At 42.8% G+C, this 13,530-nt stretch overlaps 1 protein-coding gene across 1 annotated transcript; it reads left to right on the forward strand.

The window, feature by feature from the left end:
• The first annotated feature begins 209 nt into the window (after window positions 1–209).
• On the forward strand, window positions 210–10,175 carry LOC124545397. The gene is made up of 2 exons (XM_047124314.1): window positions 210–258; window positions 9,646–10,175. The coding sequence occupies exons 1-2, from the start codon at window positions 250–252 to the stop codon at window positions 10,000–10,002; spliced, it is 366 nt and encodes a 121-aa protein (XP_046980270.1). The 5' UTR covers window positions 210–249; the 3' UTR covers window positions 10,003–10,175.
• The last annotated feature ends 3,355 nt before the right edge of the window (window positions 10,176–13,530 follow it).

Below are 13,530 nucleotides of genomic sequence, written 5' to 3' on the forward strand. Positions count from 1 at the left end.
TCCGTTAGTTATACCGCTCAGTGCCGACATGCGGAAACGCTGCAGCAAACTCAGTACCAGGAAGCGGCGAGGGCGGAAAGTAAAGCACACAATGGCCACAACTGCCGGCCTTTGATTTGGGGAGATAAATCAGCATTCTGAGGACAGTGCAAGCGACCGAATGAGTATAAAAGAGCAGACGCCTCCAGAGAAAGACACACACGGTGATCCAACAGGTTCCTAGCCGCCACACATTCTCAGCAAGCCAATATGAAAGCCGTAAGTATGCGACGGTTTGTTGTTACTAACCATCAGTTGGAGGAATCCCTCTGCTTTTTTTCTATGTATTTATTAGTCCTTCTAATCGCATTTCACCTTTTTTTAAATTTACATACATATCATTTGTCCAAATATTCTTACGTGGCTGTCATGTTTACCTATTACTCGTCAGGCTTGCCGTGTCCGAGTACACCAGTATACCACTTCTACGATCATAACATAATTAACGTATTCTAGTCTCTCTATACATTCATTTTGGTCCCTTTAGTGCCCCTCTTACACCTACACGCATACTTCATTCTACAAACAATCCGTGGGCTTTAAATAACCCATTTCTCAATGAAATATTTTCTTCCCAGAATGCACGTACACCGAGGTATGCAAGAGAGCGTCTAGGAGAGATATCCTTACAAATTTGAAACAGTGCGAGAGGGTAGTGAGACTTCTATGGATGGCTTGGTAAGATCATTGATACATGGATGGCAAGGTTCTGGGTTAGATTCCCCGGCCGGCAAACACTTTTAATCTGCATGGATTTTTCTTATTCGAGTCCGTCCATACACTGACCCTACTCCCGCTTGGTACACGTATGCAGCGCTAGTCACTTTATGTTATAACCCGGAGGGTGAAAATAAGAATAGCGTCTTCTCTTCAAATCCAATCTCGCATGAAGGGGCGAGAAAATGAATCTGTCTCTCTACACATCGGTTCAATCCCGCGTCCGGCCATCCTGATTTAGGATATCCGTGATTTCCCTAAATCGCTCCAGGCAAATGCCGGGACGGTTCCTTTGAAAGGGCTTGGCTGACTTCCTTCCCCGTCCTTCCCTAATCCGATGAGACCGATGACCTTGCTGTCTGGGCTCCTTCCCCAAAACAACCCAACCCCAACTCTCTACACATCGCTAAACACCCTGACCTTTCTACCAATCCCTGCACAAGGCGTACGTTAGAGACAGCTTTTTGTTGCCCATTAGACATCAAACACGACTTCTCGGCGTTTTACAAGAACTACATTTGGCCTTAAATTTTCATTACTTTCCCAGAGTATCTGTGCTGGATTCTCAAGGATGCTGCACTCACCTATCAGGATCCTCTTAACGAAGCTGAGAGTCCTACCTGCCTACCTTGCCTCTGAGTTTGGGTGTTAGGTCCATTCGTACTATTTCATAGTGTCCTGCCAGGTATTATGCGATATAAGCAACATACCATACCGCTGATACTATAATGTAATACTATCAGATTATTAAGTTTCCTCTGGGCGTCATCACGTATTTTTCCTCCTTTAGAGTTATTGTTAGAGACAAAGCGGTAATTCTGTTCAAGGAGTTTTGCATTTTCCTTGAACAATTCAAAGGCAATATTTTCCTGCGAGTGTATCATCGTAAGCAGTATTGCTGACGTATCTGATGAATCGTTCACTCGTATTGAAAACTATTGTTGCCCTGTTACATATCTCTTATGGACACATAATTTTATTTTTGTTTTTGTTTAACTTAGGCTGTCCATCATAACTAACTGACTTTGTCTTTCCAATATTCCATAATGTAGTCAAACGCCTTCAAACATAATTGCGTCGTGCCCTGAATTACATACGTCCACTGACAAATATAGTCCCCAAAATAGTGAATTTTATTTAAAAAGAGTGGCTTTTCGAGACTGCGTGCTTAATTGTTGGACTACTTCTCCCTTGCAGTATCGTCACAACAACCGAGCTTATTAGGTCGTCAAGAGTTGATCGGAACACGGGCGTTAGGGAGACTGTTATGCTGAGCGATCGTTCTTTTATCCTTCCAGATAACTGTAGATACTCCTGTATACAATGGTTCCATTGCACTTCTCGAGGCAGTTGTTCTCAACGGCTGTGTTCCTCATCCACTATGTTCAGTAAGTTTTCATTTCTTTTTTGATGTGTCGGCTTAATCTTTATCATACGTCTACAACACCATATTTACAGGAAAATAAGAAGAAAATTTCGACAGCTATCTTTCCACCAATAACCGGAGTATAATGCGTTATATAAAATTAGTCAAATGCTCTCCAAGCAGAAAATGAACATAATTTTTTCACATCACTCTGGTTTCTAATAGATATATTACTTTGGTCCGTACACTGCACCATACAGAGGAAGCAATGGAAGCAGTCAATGGCCTCTCATTGTTTTCTTATATTCTATTTAGTAGATTTACTTTCTAGCATTATTTTACCATTGTTGTAATATGTGCCAATGCAGATCACTAAATTAAATGCATTCTCTTTTTCCATCACCTTATAACGTTAACCGGTAGCCGTTAGCGTGTTCAGTCCGGAAAGTGATTTTCGCAATAAAGTTAATGGATGAAACGATTGCGTATATTGTGGAATATTTTGTATTGTGCTAATCCACAATAGTTGTATTGTAGCATGATGAATAAGACCGCTTCATCTTTATGACAAATCTGTTTATGATTTCTGATCGATGATAAATTAATTTAACGTATGCCCCATAGACTATAATCTCTGTACATTTTTGTAGACCACTTCCACATTCCACAAAGTATTCAGAGTATGATTAAATAGAAGCAATGAGAAAGCTGTTGTCGCAGAATAAAACGATATCATTCATGACATTTTCAAAGCTATTTTCTAAGGAAGGAAGGAATTTTGGGCTATAGTGCCCTATCTACTGAAAGGTGATTAGAGGTGGAACGCAAGTTGTGATGGGGGAAGTGTGGGAAAGGAAATCGGATGTGTTTGTTTGAAAGAAGTAATACTGACATTTACCTTAAGTGGTATTAGAGAACCTCCTGAAAACAATATTGGTGTCTGGACCGCAATTTGAACAGCGGTTCCACTGTTACAATCACTGTACCACTACCTCGGTCAGTGCCGTTCCATTAAAGCATCCGATAATTTTGAATGACGTAAAAAAATATTTTAATATGTTCACGGGCAACGTCAGTCGTATGACGGTTGGTTAAAAGGTTACCAAAGGCCTTACCTGGAGCATATATGTGATGCAGATTATAAATGGTCATGTTTCATCGTAACCGGTAAATCTTACCTTAGAACACGTTCTATTGTAAAAGATATATTCCGTTGATATATTCCAACTGCATTCACACTGATGGCAATTCAAATACTTGTACCAGTATAGCAAACCAGAAGGAGAATTCTACGACTTAACAAGTTGTTCTTTCGAACATGGTGACGTGATTTGTTGAATCCTTTGCTATCTCTCGGGGTTCAGTTTTAAACGGGACGAACAACTGAAGACAGTTCTGCTCCAGCCAATGAGATTCAAGGTCGAAGATGCGTCTGGAGACGTTCCGGACAGCGGTGGGGTAGCAGCTTGACTGTCGCCTGCCACACGACCCTAAAAGCAGAGCTAATGGTGTGGCGTGACATTTCTTTTGGTAGCAGGAAGCCTTTGGATGTCATCCGCGATACCCTTGGAGCATAACGTTACGTCTGGGATATTCTGCTCCTCGCTTTATTAGCCTTCGTGGGAACCCAACCTGAGCTTACTTTTCAGCAGAGAGGTTCTAATGCTTCTTTTCTTGCTTTCCAAACCCGACCTAGGCCAGAAAGGTCACGGAATTTCTCTCCAGGCGAGTACGTTACAAGTATTATAGGCAGACCCTGCAACCCGCTTGGGGTTTTGACGATCTAATGCGCTAACTGCACAGAATATCGCACGGTATCCCTCAGGAGGGCATCCAACAACTGTATCAACCACTGACAAGCCGCATAACTGCTTCCATAGGGGCCAGAGGTGGACCAGTGCGTGACTGACTGCTCAATTTCTCAAGCTTTTTGTCCTGAAGAAATCTTTAATTATTTTCTGAAGTTTTAATCATTTGTTTGTCGGAACATGTATTTTACATCTACCTTCTCTTCTTTCCTTAGGGTGTACGAATTTACAATAGTAGGGGATGTAAAAAGTATTTCTTCATATGATTGTATGAACGAGTCTGACAATGCGTATAAAAAAAATATCATCGAAAATAGTAAAAGTCAAATAATCCAAACTCAGCCACAATACATTCCTTGGGGTACATTATCGCAACACAAGCCACAACGGGTACGAATTACTGTGCGGCCAACATTTGTAGTCGCCCGCAGTTCTAATCTGCCAGAAAACCTAACAAAGGTGTATATTCATTCTTATCGCTAATATCTACATCTACATCCATAGTCCGCAAGCCACCTGACGTTGTGTGGCAGAGGGTACCTTGAGTACCTCTATCAGTTCTCCCTTCCATTCCAGTCTCGTATTGTTCGTGGAAAGATGGATTGTCGGTATGCCTCTGTGTGGGCTCTGATGTCTCTGATTTTATCCTCATGGTCTCTTCGCGAGAAATACGTAGGAGGGAGCAATATACTGCTTGACTCCTCGGTGAAGATATGTTCTCGAAACTTCAACAAAAGCCCGTACCGAGCTACTGAGCGTCTCTCCTGCAGAGTCTTCTACTGGAGTTTATCTATCATCTCCGTAACGCTTTAGCGCTTACTAAATGATCCTCTAACGAAGCGCTCTGCTCGCCGTTGGATCTTCTCTCTCTCTTGTATCAAACCTGTCTGGTATGGATCCCACACTGGTGAGCAGTTTTCAAGCAGTGGACGAACAAGTGTACTCTAACCTACTTCCTTTGTTTGGGGGTTGTATTTCCTTAGGATTCTTCCAATGAATCTCAGTCTGGAACCTGCTTTACCGACGATCAACTCGATATGATCGTTCCATTTTAAAACACTCCTATTGCCTACTCCCTGATGATTTATGGAATTAACTGCTTCCAGTTGCTGACCTGCTATATTGTAGCTAAATGATAAGGGATCTTTCTTTCTATGTATTCTATATAATATCGGATAGGACCCTATTAACCCTCCCCGCCAGTCAGCGTGGTCGAGCGGTTCTAGGCGCTACAGTCTGGAACCGCGCGACCGCTACGGTCACAGGTTCGAGTCCTGCCTCGGGGATGTTCTAAGTTCTAGGGGACTGATGACCTTAGAAGTTAAGTCCCATAGTGCTCAGAGCCATTTTTGATCCAACCAAATCCCCCCACCCAGAGATTATTCAGTACTCAACAAGCAGTAGCTATTATCGCATGCCACTGTGAACGCAAATGAATGGGACAAACCGTCTAGTACAATACACAGTAAGCTTCACCATATATTTCTAAATGATTTATGTTGCATAGACACCTCTTACAGTTGAGTAGGTAAAATTAGGCTTATAATATCTTACGCAGTAGTGAACAAGAATGACATCATTATACATAATTGTAGTATTTCGTCTCTGAATGAATATGAAAGGTACTAAATATGTAGTACATCTGCTGCTACACTCCGCAGCCGCCTTACGGTATGTAGCAGAGTGTTCTTTGCGTTCCAGGTGAATACCGCCTTTACCCTCTCCAGTCACATACACTTCGGGGGAAGAATGATTGTCGGTAGGCCTCCGTGCGGGCTCCCATCTCTCCAACTTTATCCTGATGGTCTTCTCACTAGATATGTGGAACTATAATAGGAGGCCATACAGCGATGCATCACGCCTCTCCTGCAGCGTCTGCCACTGGTGTTCCCTAAAGATCTCCATAATGCTTTTGCGCTTATTAAATGAACCCGTACCACAAAGAGCTGCTTCTTTTTATCTTCACTATTTCCTCTGTCAATTTGGTACGGATTCCATACTGACGAGCAGTATTCAAGTATTGGCCGAACGAGTGTCTCCGAATCTATTTCCTTTGATGGTGGGCCATATTTCCTAAGCATTCCTCTAATGGATCTCAGTGTGTTACCTTCCTTGCTCGCTATTAACTTTATATGGTCGTTAAACTTCAGATCGCTCCATACATGTTGATACAGATATACCGGGTGATCAAAAAGTCAGTATAAATTTGAAAACTTAATAAGCCACGGAATAATGTAGATAGAGGGGTAAAAATTGACACACGTGCTTGGAACGACATGGGGTTTTATTAGAACCAAAACAAACAAAGTTCACAAAATGTAGGACAGATGGCGCTGGACAGCAAAACGTCAGTGACTACGCATGACGATCGTGTATGAAAGGAGCTGTAATGAGAGAGAGAATCAGATGCGCCAGCAGTCGCAGCATGTTGACGTTACCTGAAAAGGCGCTTTTAGTGAACCTGTATTATCAGAATGGGGAATGTGCTAGTTCAGCGTTACGATCCTATCGCCGTAGCAAGGGGATTCGAACGGGTAAAGGTCCGTTGACAAATACAGCTGTGGCGAGAATGATTTAGAAGTTCGAAGCCCCGGGTTGTTTAGACGATAGACCCCGTAGTGGCCGACCGAGTACAAGGCGTAATGCTGCTGAAACAGTTCAGGAAGAAATGGAGACTGTAGCGGGTTCGTCTATGCACGGGGAAGTCAGCGCTAGTGCAGTCGCACGTCGAACCGGCATTCCATACACTACTGTTTGCTTGGCACTGAGGCGTACCCTCCGATGCTATCCGTACAAAATCCATCGGCATCATGAACTGTTACCTGGCGATTTAGTGAAGCGGAGGGCAAATGCGGTGTGGGCGTTTCGAAAGATGGCGGAAGATGACGATTGGTTGAGTAACGTGTTGTGGACCGACGAAGCTCATTTCACGCTCCTAGGGTCTGTCAACGCCCACAACTGCAGAATTTGGGCTACCGAAAATCCTAGAACTGTCGTGCAAACTCCATTGCACGACGAGAAAATCACGGTATGGTTTGGATTTACCACATCTACCGTTATCGGGCCTTTTTTCTTCGAGGAAATGCGTGATTCTGGTTTTGTAACTGCTACCGTGACGGGTGAGAGGTACGCCGATATGTTGCAGAATCGCCATCATCCCCAGCCTGGCTGATAAACACCTGCTGGAACGTACGATGTTTATGCAGGATGGCGCTCTACCCCATATTGCTAGACGCGTGAAAGATCATTTGCGCGCGTCGTTTGGTGATGATCGTGTGCTCAGCCGCCACTTTCGTCATGCTTGGCCTCCCAGTCCCCAGACCTCAGTCCGTGCGATTATTGGCTTTGGGGTTACCTGAAGTCGCAAGTGTGTCGTGATCGACCGACATCTCTAGGGATGCTGAAAGACAACATCCGACGTCAATGCCTCACCATAACTCCGGACATGCTTTGCAGTCCTGTTCACAACATTATTCCTCGACTGCAGCTATTGTTGAGGAATGATGGTGGACATATCGAGCATTTCCTGTAAAGAACATCATCTTTGCTTTGTCTTACTTTTTTATGCTAATTATTGCTATTCTGATCAGATGAAGCGCCACCTGTCGGACATTTTTGAAACTTTTGTAGTTTTTCGGTTCCAATAAAACCCCATGTCATTCGAAGCATGTGTGTCAATTTGTACCTCTCTATCTACATTATTCTGTGATATATTCAGTTTTCCAATTTACATTGACTTTCTGATCACCCAGTATTATGAAAGTAACTGTTTCCAGTAATTGTTATGAAATTTTTTAATCATACAATAAATAATTTTTCTGTACAGTATAATACATAGTAACCTCTTACACACCTTGCACATTGGTTTGTGTACCACAGATTTATGTTTGTAATACAGAAGCCGGCCGTGGTGTCCGAGCGGTTCTAGGTGCTTCAGTCTGGAACCGCGCGACCGCTACGGTCGCAGGCTCGAATCCTGCCTCGGGCATGGATGGGTGTGATGTCCTTAGGTTAGTTAGGTTTGAGTAGTTTTAAGTTCTAGGGGACTGATGACCTCAGATATTAAGTCCCACAGTGCTCAGAGCCATTTGAACCATTTTGAATACAGAATTAGGGAAGACGCCTGGTTTATGACAGTGTACGATTTCTGTGACACTCTATGCGTAGTGCAATTATAATTCTGAAAATCACAATGTGGTGAGCAGAAATTGAACGTTAGTATGGTGTTCCAGTATGACAAAGAGCTATCGTGATATGCTTTTACTCTCAGAAAATTAGGTTCAGTCATGAGACTGAATTCAGGTCATTGATAGACATTGCTTCAATGTAAAGGAATGATCTTTGGCATCGATTAAGTAATTGTTTACTGTTTCAACGTTAAACACACAAACTTTCGCAATGCATGCTGCAAATGAAAATGTTAACATAACTTTCTTTTAACTTCATACAGAGTTAATCCTTTATTTGAGACGTTTGCTTCATTGAAACCGATTGCTGGAGAATAAACAGTTATTACAAAAGCCGTTAAAGGTTGCATTATGCATTTCTTTACATGCACTGAAGCTTTAAAATACTGTTCATGAGAAAAAAAGAACAGTCAGAAGAATAGTTTTCACTGTGTGGCATTTCTACATGAAGGAAGGCTACGGTAAACGTAGATTCACACTTGATGGAAAGCTCTGGTACTGAACGATTGGTCAGTAATTGCCACAATGCATTTCAAATGTAAGGAGTCACTCAGGCAGACTGTAGTACCGTACGGGACGGACACGACATTAGAGTCAATATGTATGGGGAAGACAGTTTTGACGTTGCCACCGTCGCCTGCTGACGTTATAAATTAACTTACTTTTGCTGCACTCTCTTACAGCTGTGAACTTTGTGTTTTTGCTCCGTGTTAGTCTCTATTCGATGTTCTTCCTTATCTTTCGTGACGCAGGACAAATGTTCCATGACGACTTCGATACATTTTCTATTGAGTGTTCTTTTACAAGGAAGGCCAAGTACCTGAGAGTGAAAATACATGTTTCGTCACAGAAGATACAAAATAATATTCATGAAATAACCTTTTTCGATCGAGAAAAACTCGTCTCCAGTGAAGGAGAAAGTTCGTTTGCATTCGATGTTATTTGGTATTTAGAAATAAGTAACTAACAACAATGAACAGGGTAAACAGCCTGAAATATGGCTTCTATTGTTTGATGTTTTTGCATGTACATATTTTTTCGCTGTCAAGTAAACTTTCGAAATGTTCGGACGAAATTTTCCCTAATGTTCCACTTTTGATCAGTTTACCATACAAACTATGAATAGTGATAGTAATAAACATATTAAAACAGTGTGCCGGATCGAGACTCGAACTTGAGACCCGAGTTCGAGTCTCGGTCCGGCACACAGTTTTAATCTGCCAGGAAGTTTCATATCAGCGCACACTCCGCTGCAGGGTGAAAATCTCATTCCGGCTCTCCACTAATAAACAGTATTACTGGTTGCCCCTTGGTTCTGATTTTATAGTAAGACTTTCTGTGTCACAGATAGTATGTCATAACGTTCCTTTGATCTCTCCATACTGGGGTAAGGTGAAGTGACTTTGAGCTCACATTGCGTCTAGTGCGATCAGACCAAAATTTGACCGTGACTTCACGTAGCGTTCCGTTTCTTTTACGCTGACATCCAGTGTGAGTCGGCTTTAAGCCTGTACTTGTTGATCCACAGGTGTTCACCGTGATGATACTGGGCGCGGCAGCCGCCGCCTTTGCTACTGCAGTGCCCACCAATCCCAGTAGCGGCCAGAAGCGCCACCAAGACCAGCCTAACGAGAGACACGATATCGGAGTGGGGGATGTGAACTTCGGCAGTGGGAGCTTCAACCCCAAGGTCAATGTAAATAACAAGCACTATCCTTCACCAGGTGCATCGAGCGACTCTGGAGTGGGTAGGGTGAACTTCGGCGTCGGTAGCTTCAACCCCGATGTCAATGTAAACAACACCGCCTACCCCTCTGGTCACATACCCATTGGAACCTACCACCCTCTGCCCTGTAACAAGCAGCGAAGTCCCCTCTGTCAATAAACCCAGCTACAGCTAATCCCTTGACATCTACCATTGTGCTGCCTTTCTGTTTACGGTGTCTACCTGAACACACAGTACTGAGTTGATAGACTATCTATCGATACTTTTTATACTGTATTGTGCTTGTATCCAGTTTGTGTGAATAAAATTGTGTCTGTGCCGTTATAGTGAAAGATTTTTAATTGAATTCGTGTCTGAGTTTACATTCATCCTTTTTTATCGACGTAATCTAACCTTTAAATACAAAATGGGTCCAATAACATTACAATAAATAACCATCACCAATCTCGCTTTACACAGGCAGAAAGGGAAACATGGAATGCACATCATCAGCCATGAATGCGTATGTATTGTGACCACAGAAACATGTAGGAACAGAAGAAGAGAGAGAGATAGAGAGGCAGGAGCGGGAGAGAGGTAACATATGCTAAAAGCAGAGGATAACTCTAGAAGAAAAGAAAGGAAGATAATAATGACTGACAGAGAAGGAGTCATCGAATGGCAGCGCAGGCCAGAGAGACAGAAAAAAGCAGTGTGAGGGAGATGCACCGGGTCACAGCAATATAGATAAAAAGATTACAAAGTAGAAGGGGAAAATGGTTGGTGGGAGAAAGGGAAATGGAAAGGAAAAAACACTAACAAGTAGGAGGCTAAAGCAAAAAAGCTAAAAATAAAGGTAAAATGTAAAGCAGTTTGTTTTTGTACATAGACATTAATAGATCCTAAGCTGAGAGACTGATGTTCCCTAAAAAGTGGACTGGAAACGAGATTCTAAACTCAACGTTCATACCTGCCACAGGAATTACCAAATCACATGAGCGTTTCCGTTTACTTGTATCCATCTCCATGTACATACCTTCCAATAAAGGAATATTACAGCACGTCGAGAAATACTTCGGAAGATGGTACTATGTTCCTTTTTTTACTCTCATATGGTTCTAAAACAACAAATGATGGGCCTTCAGCCGATTTTTAAATTAAAATTGGTTTGCTCTAAGGTGTGAGATTTTTTGGGCCTTCAGCCTAATTGAAAGACCTGATTTAAGATAAGGTCTTCTGCCTTTTAAATTTCTGATTTTGGTTAGAGTCTTAAGTTGTTGGCTTTCAGTCGATTTTAAATTAAAGTGGTCTTGCCCTTAAAGCATGAGAAAAGCATGAGATTGTATGACGTATTCAGCCGGTTATTAAGTTCCAAAAATTAATGCTCTGTATTCTTTTAAATTTTTCTTGGCTCTTGTAATGTTTCGTCAAATAAATAAAATTGTATGTTCGAGTGTAACTGACAGCCGCTTATTTTGGCCCCTTTCCACAATTTAAACTACCTGTCCTGTGCTCTGGGTTTAGCAGGGCGTCTCAAGTAGTACAATAGATAAACATAAAAACTACGTCCAATGAAACTGCGCAACAAACAGAAGACACGTGAAACCCCAATACAACAAGAAAATTGACTTAATAACATCAGACGGACACCAACCGGTTTTAAAAAAGCTTAAAAATCTTGAAGCGTATATCGTAGATGAATAAGTATCGAACTTGTTAAGTGTGTTAAGTGTGATGGCACTCTGTGTGAGTTATTGCTTTGATATTTATTTAACGAATTCTGGCGATGTAATAAAAAGTCCATGGTGACTGGAAGACCTCAAGGTATGCGATGTGACAGCTGAGAACAGGAACTCAGAAACACTTTCGGCTCCAGTAGCACACTACGTAGTACCTAACTCTGTGTATTTCACTCATCACTAAACTCTCTACGTGGAAGTGTCAACCACAGTTACATGGGGTTGTGAAGCAGCTGAATGGGTTGAAAATAAATAAACCGCCAGGTCCTGATGGGATTCCAGTTCGGTTTTACAGAGAGTACTCTACTGAATTGGCTCCTTAGTTAGTTTGCATTTATCGCGAATCTCTTGCCCAACGTAAAGTCCCGAGCGCCTGTAAAAAAGCGCAGGTGACGCCTGTATATAAGAAGGGTAGAATGACGGATCCTCGAAATTACAGACCAATATCCTTAACATCGGTTTGTTGCAGAATTCTCGAACATATTGTCAGTTCGAATATAATGAATTTCCTTGAGACAGAGAAGTTGCTGTCCAAGCATCAGCACGGCTTTAGAAAGCATCGCTCCTGCGAAACGCAACTCGCCCTTTTTTCACATGATACCCTGCGAACCGTGGATGAAGGGTATCAGACGGATGCAATATTCCTTGACGTCCGGAAAGCGTTTCACTCGGCGCCCCACTGCTGACTCCTAACTAAGGTACGAGCATATGGGATTGGTTCCCAAGTATGTGAGTGGCTCGAAGACTTCTTAAGTAATAGAACCCAGTACGTTGTCCTCGATGGTGAGTGTTCATCGGAGGTGAGGTTATCATCTGGAGTGCCTCAGGGAAGTGTTGTAGGTCCGCTGTTGTTTTCTATCTACATAAATGATCTTTTGGATAGGGTGAATAGCAATGTGCGGCTATTTGCTGATGATGCTGTGGTGTACGGGAAGGTGTCGTCGTTGAGTGACTGTACGAGGATACAAGGTGACTTGGGCAGGATTGGTGATTGGTGTAAAGAATGGAAGATAACTCAACATATAGATAAATGTAAATTAATGCAGATGAATAGGAAAAAGAATCCTGTAATGTTTGAATACTCCATTAGTAGTGTAGCGCTTGACACAGTCACGTCGATTAAATTTTTGGGCGTTACATTGCAGAGCGATATGAAGTGGGACAAGCATGTAATGGCAGTTGTGGGGAAGGCGGATAGTCTTCTTCGCTTCATTGGTAGAATATTGGGAAGATGTGGTTCATTTGTAAGGGAGACCGCTTATAAAACACTAATACGACCTAGTCTTGAATACTGCTCGAGCGTTTGGGATCCCTATCAGGTCGGATTGAGGGAGGATATAGAAGCAATTCGGAGGCGGGCTGGTAGATTTGTTACTGGTAGGCTTGATCATCACGCGATTGTTGCGGAAATGCTTCAGGAACTCGGGTGGGAGTCTCTAGAGGAAAGGAGGCGTTCTTTTCGTGAATCGCTACTGAGGAAATTTAGAGAACCAGCATTTGAGGCTGACTGCGGTACAATTTTATTGCCGCCAACTTATACACTCCTGGAAATTGAAATAAGAACACCGTGAATTCATTGTCCCAGGAAGGGGAAACTTTATTGACACATTCCTGGGGTCAGATACATCACATGATCACACTGACAGAACCACAGGCACATAGACACAGGCAACAGAGCATGCACAATGTCGGCACTAGTACAGTGTATATCCACCTTTCGCAGCAATGCAGGCTGCTATTCTCCCATGGAGACGATCGTAGAGATGCTGGATGTAGTCCTGTGGAACGGCTTGCCATGCCATTTCCACCTGGCGCCTCTGTTGGACCAGCGTTCGTGCTGGACGTGCAGACCGCGTGAGACGACGCTTCATCCAGTCCCAAACATGCTCAATGGGGGACAGATCCGGAGATCTTGCTGGCCAGGGTAGTTGACTTACACCTTCTAGAGCACGTTGGGTGGCACGGGATA

Source organism: Schistocerca americana, chromosome 8 (assembly GCF_021461395.2).
Source record: "Schistocerca americana isolate TAMUIC-IGC-003095 chromosome 8, iqSchAmer2.1, whole genome shotgun sequence".
NCBI classification, from domain to species: domain Eukaryota; kingdom Metazoa; phylum Arthropoda; class Insecta; order Orthoptera; family Acrididae; genus Schistocerca; species Schistocerca americana.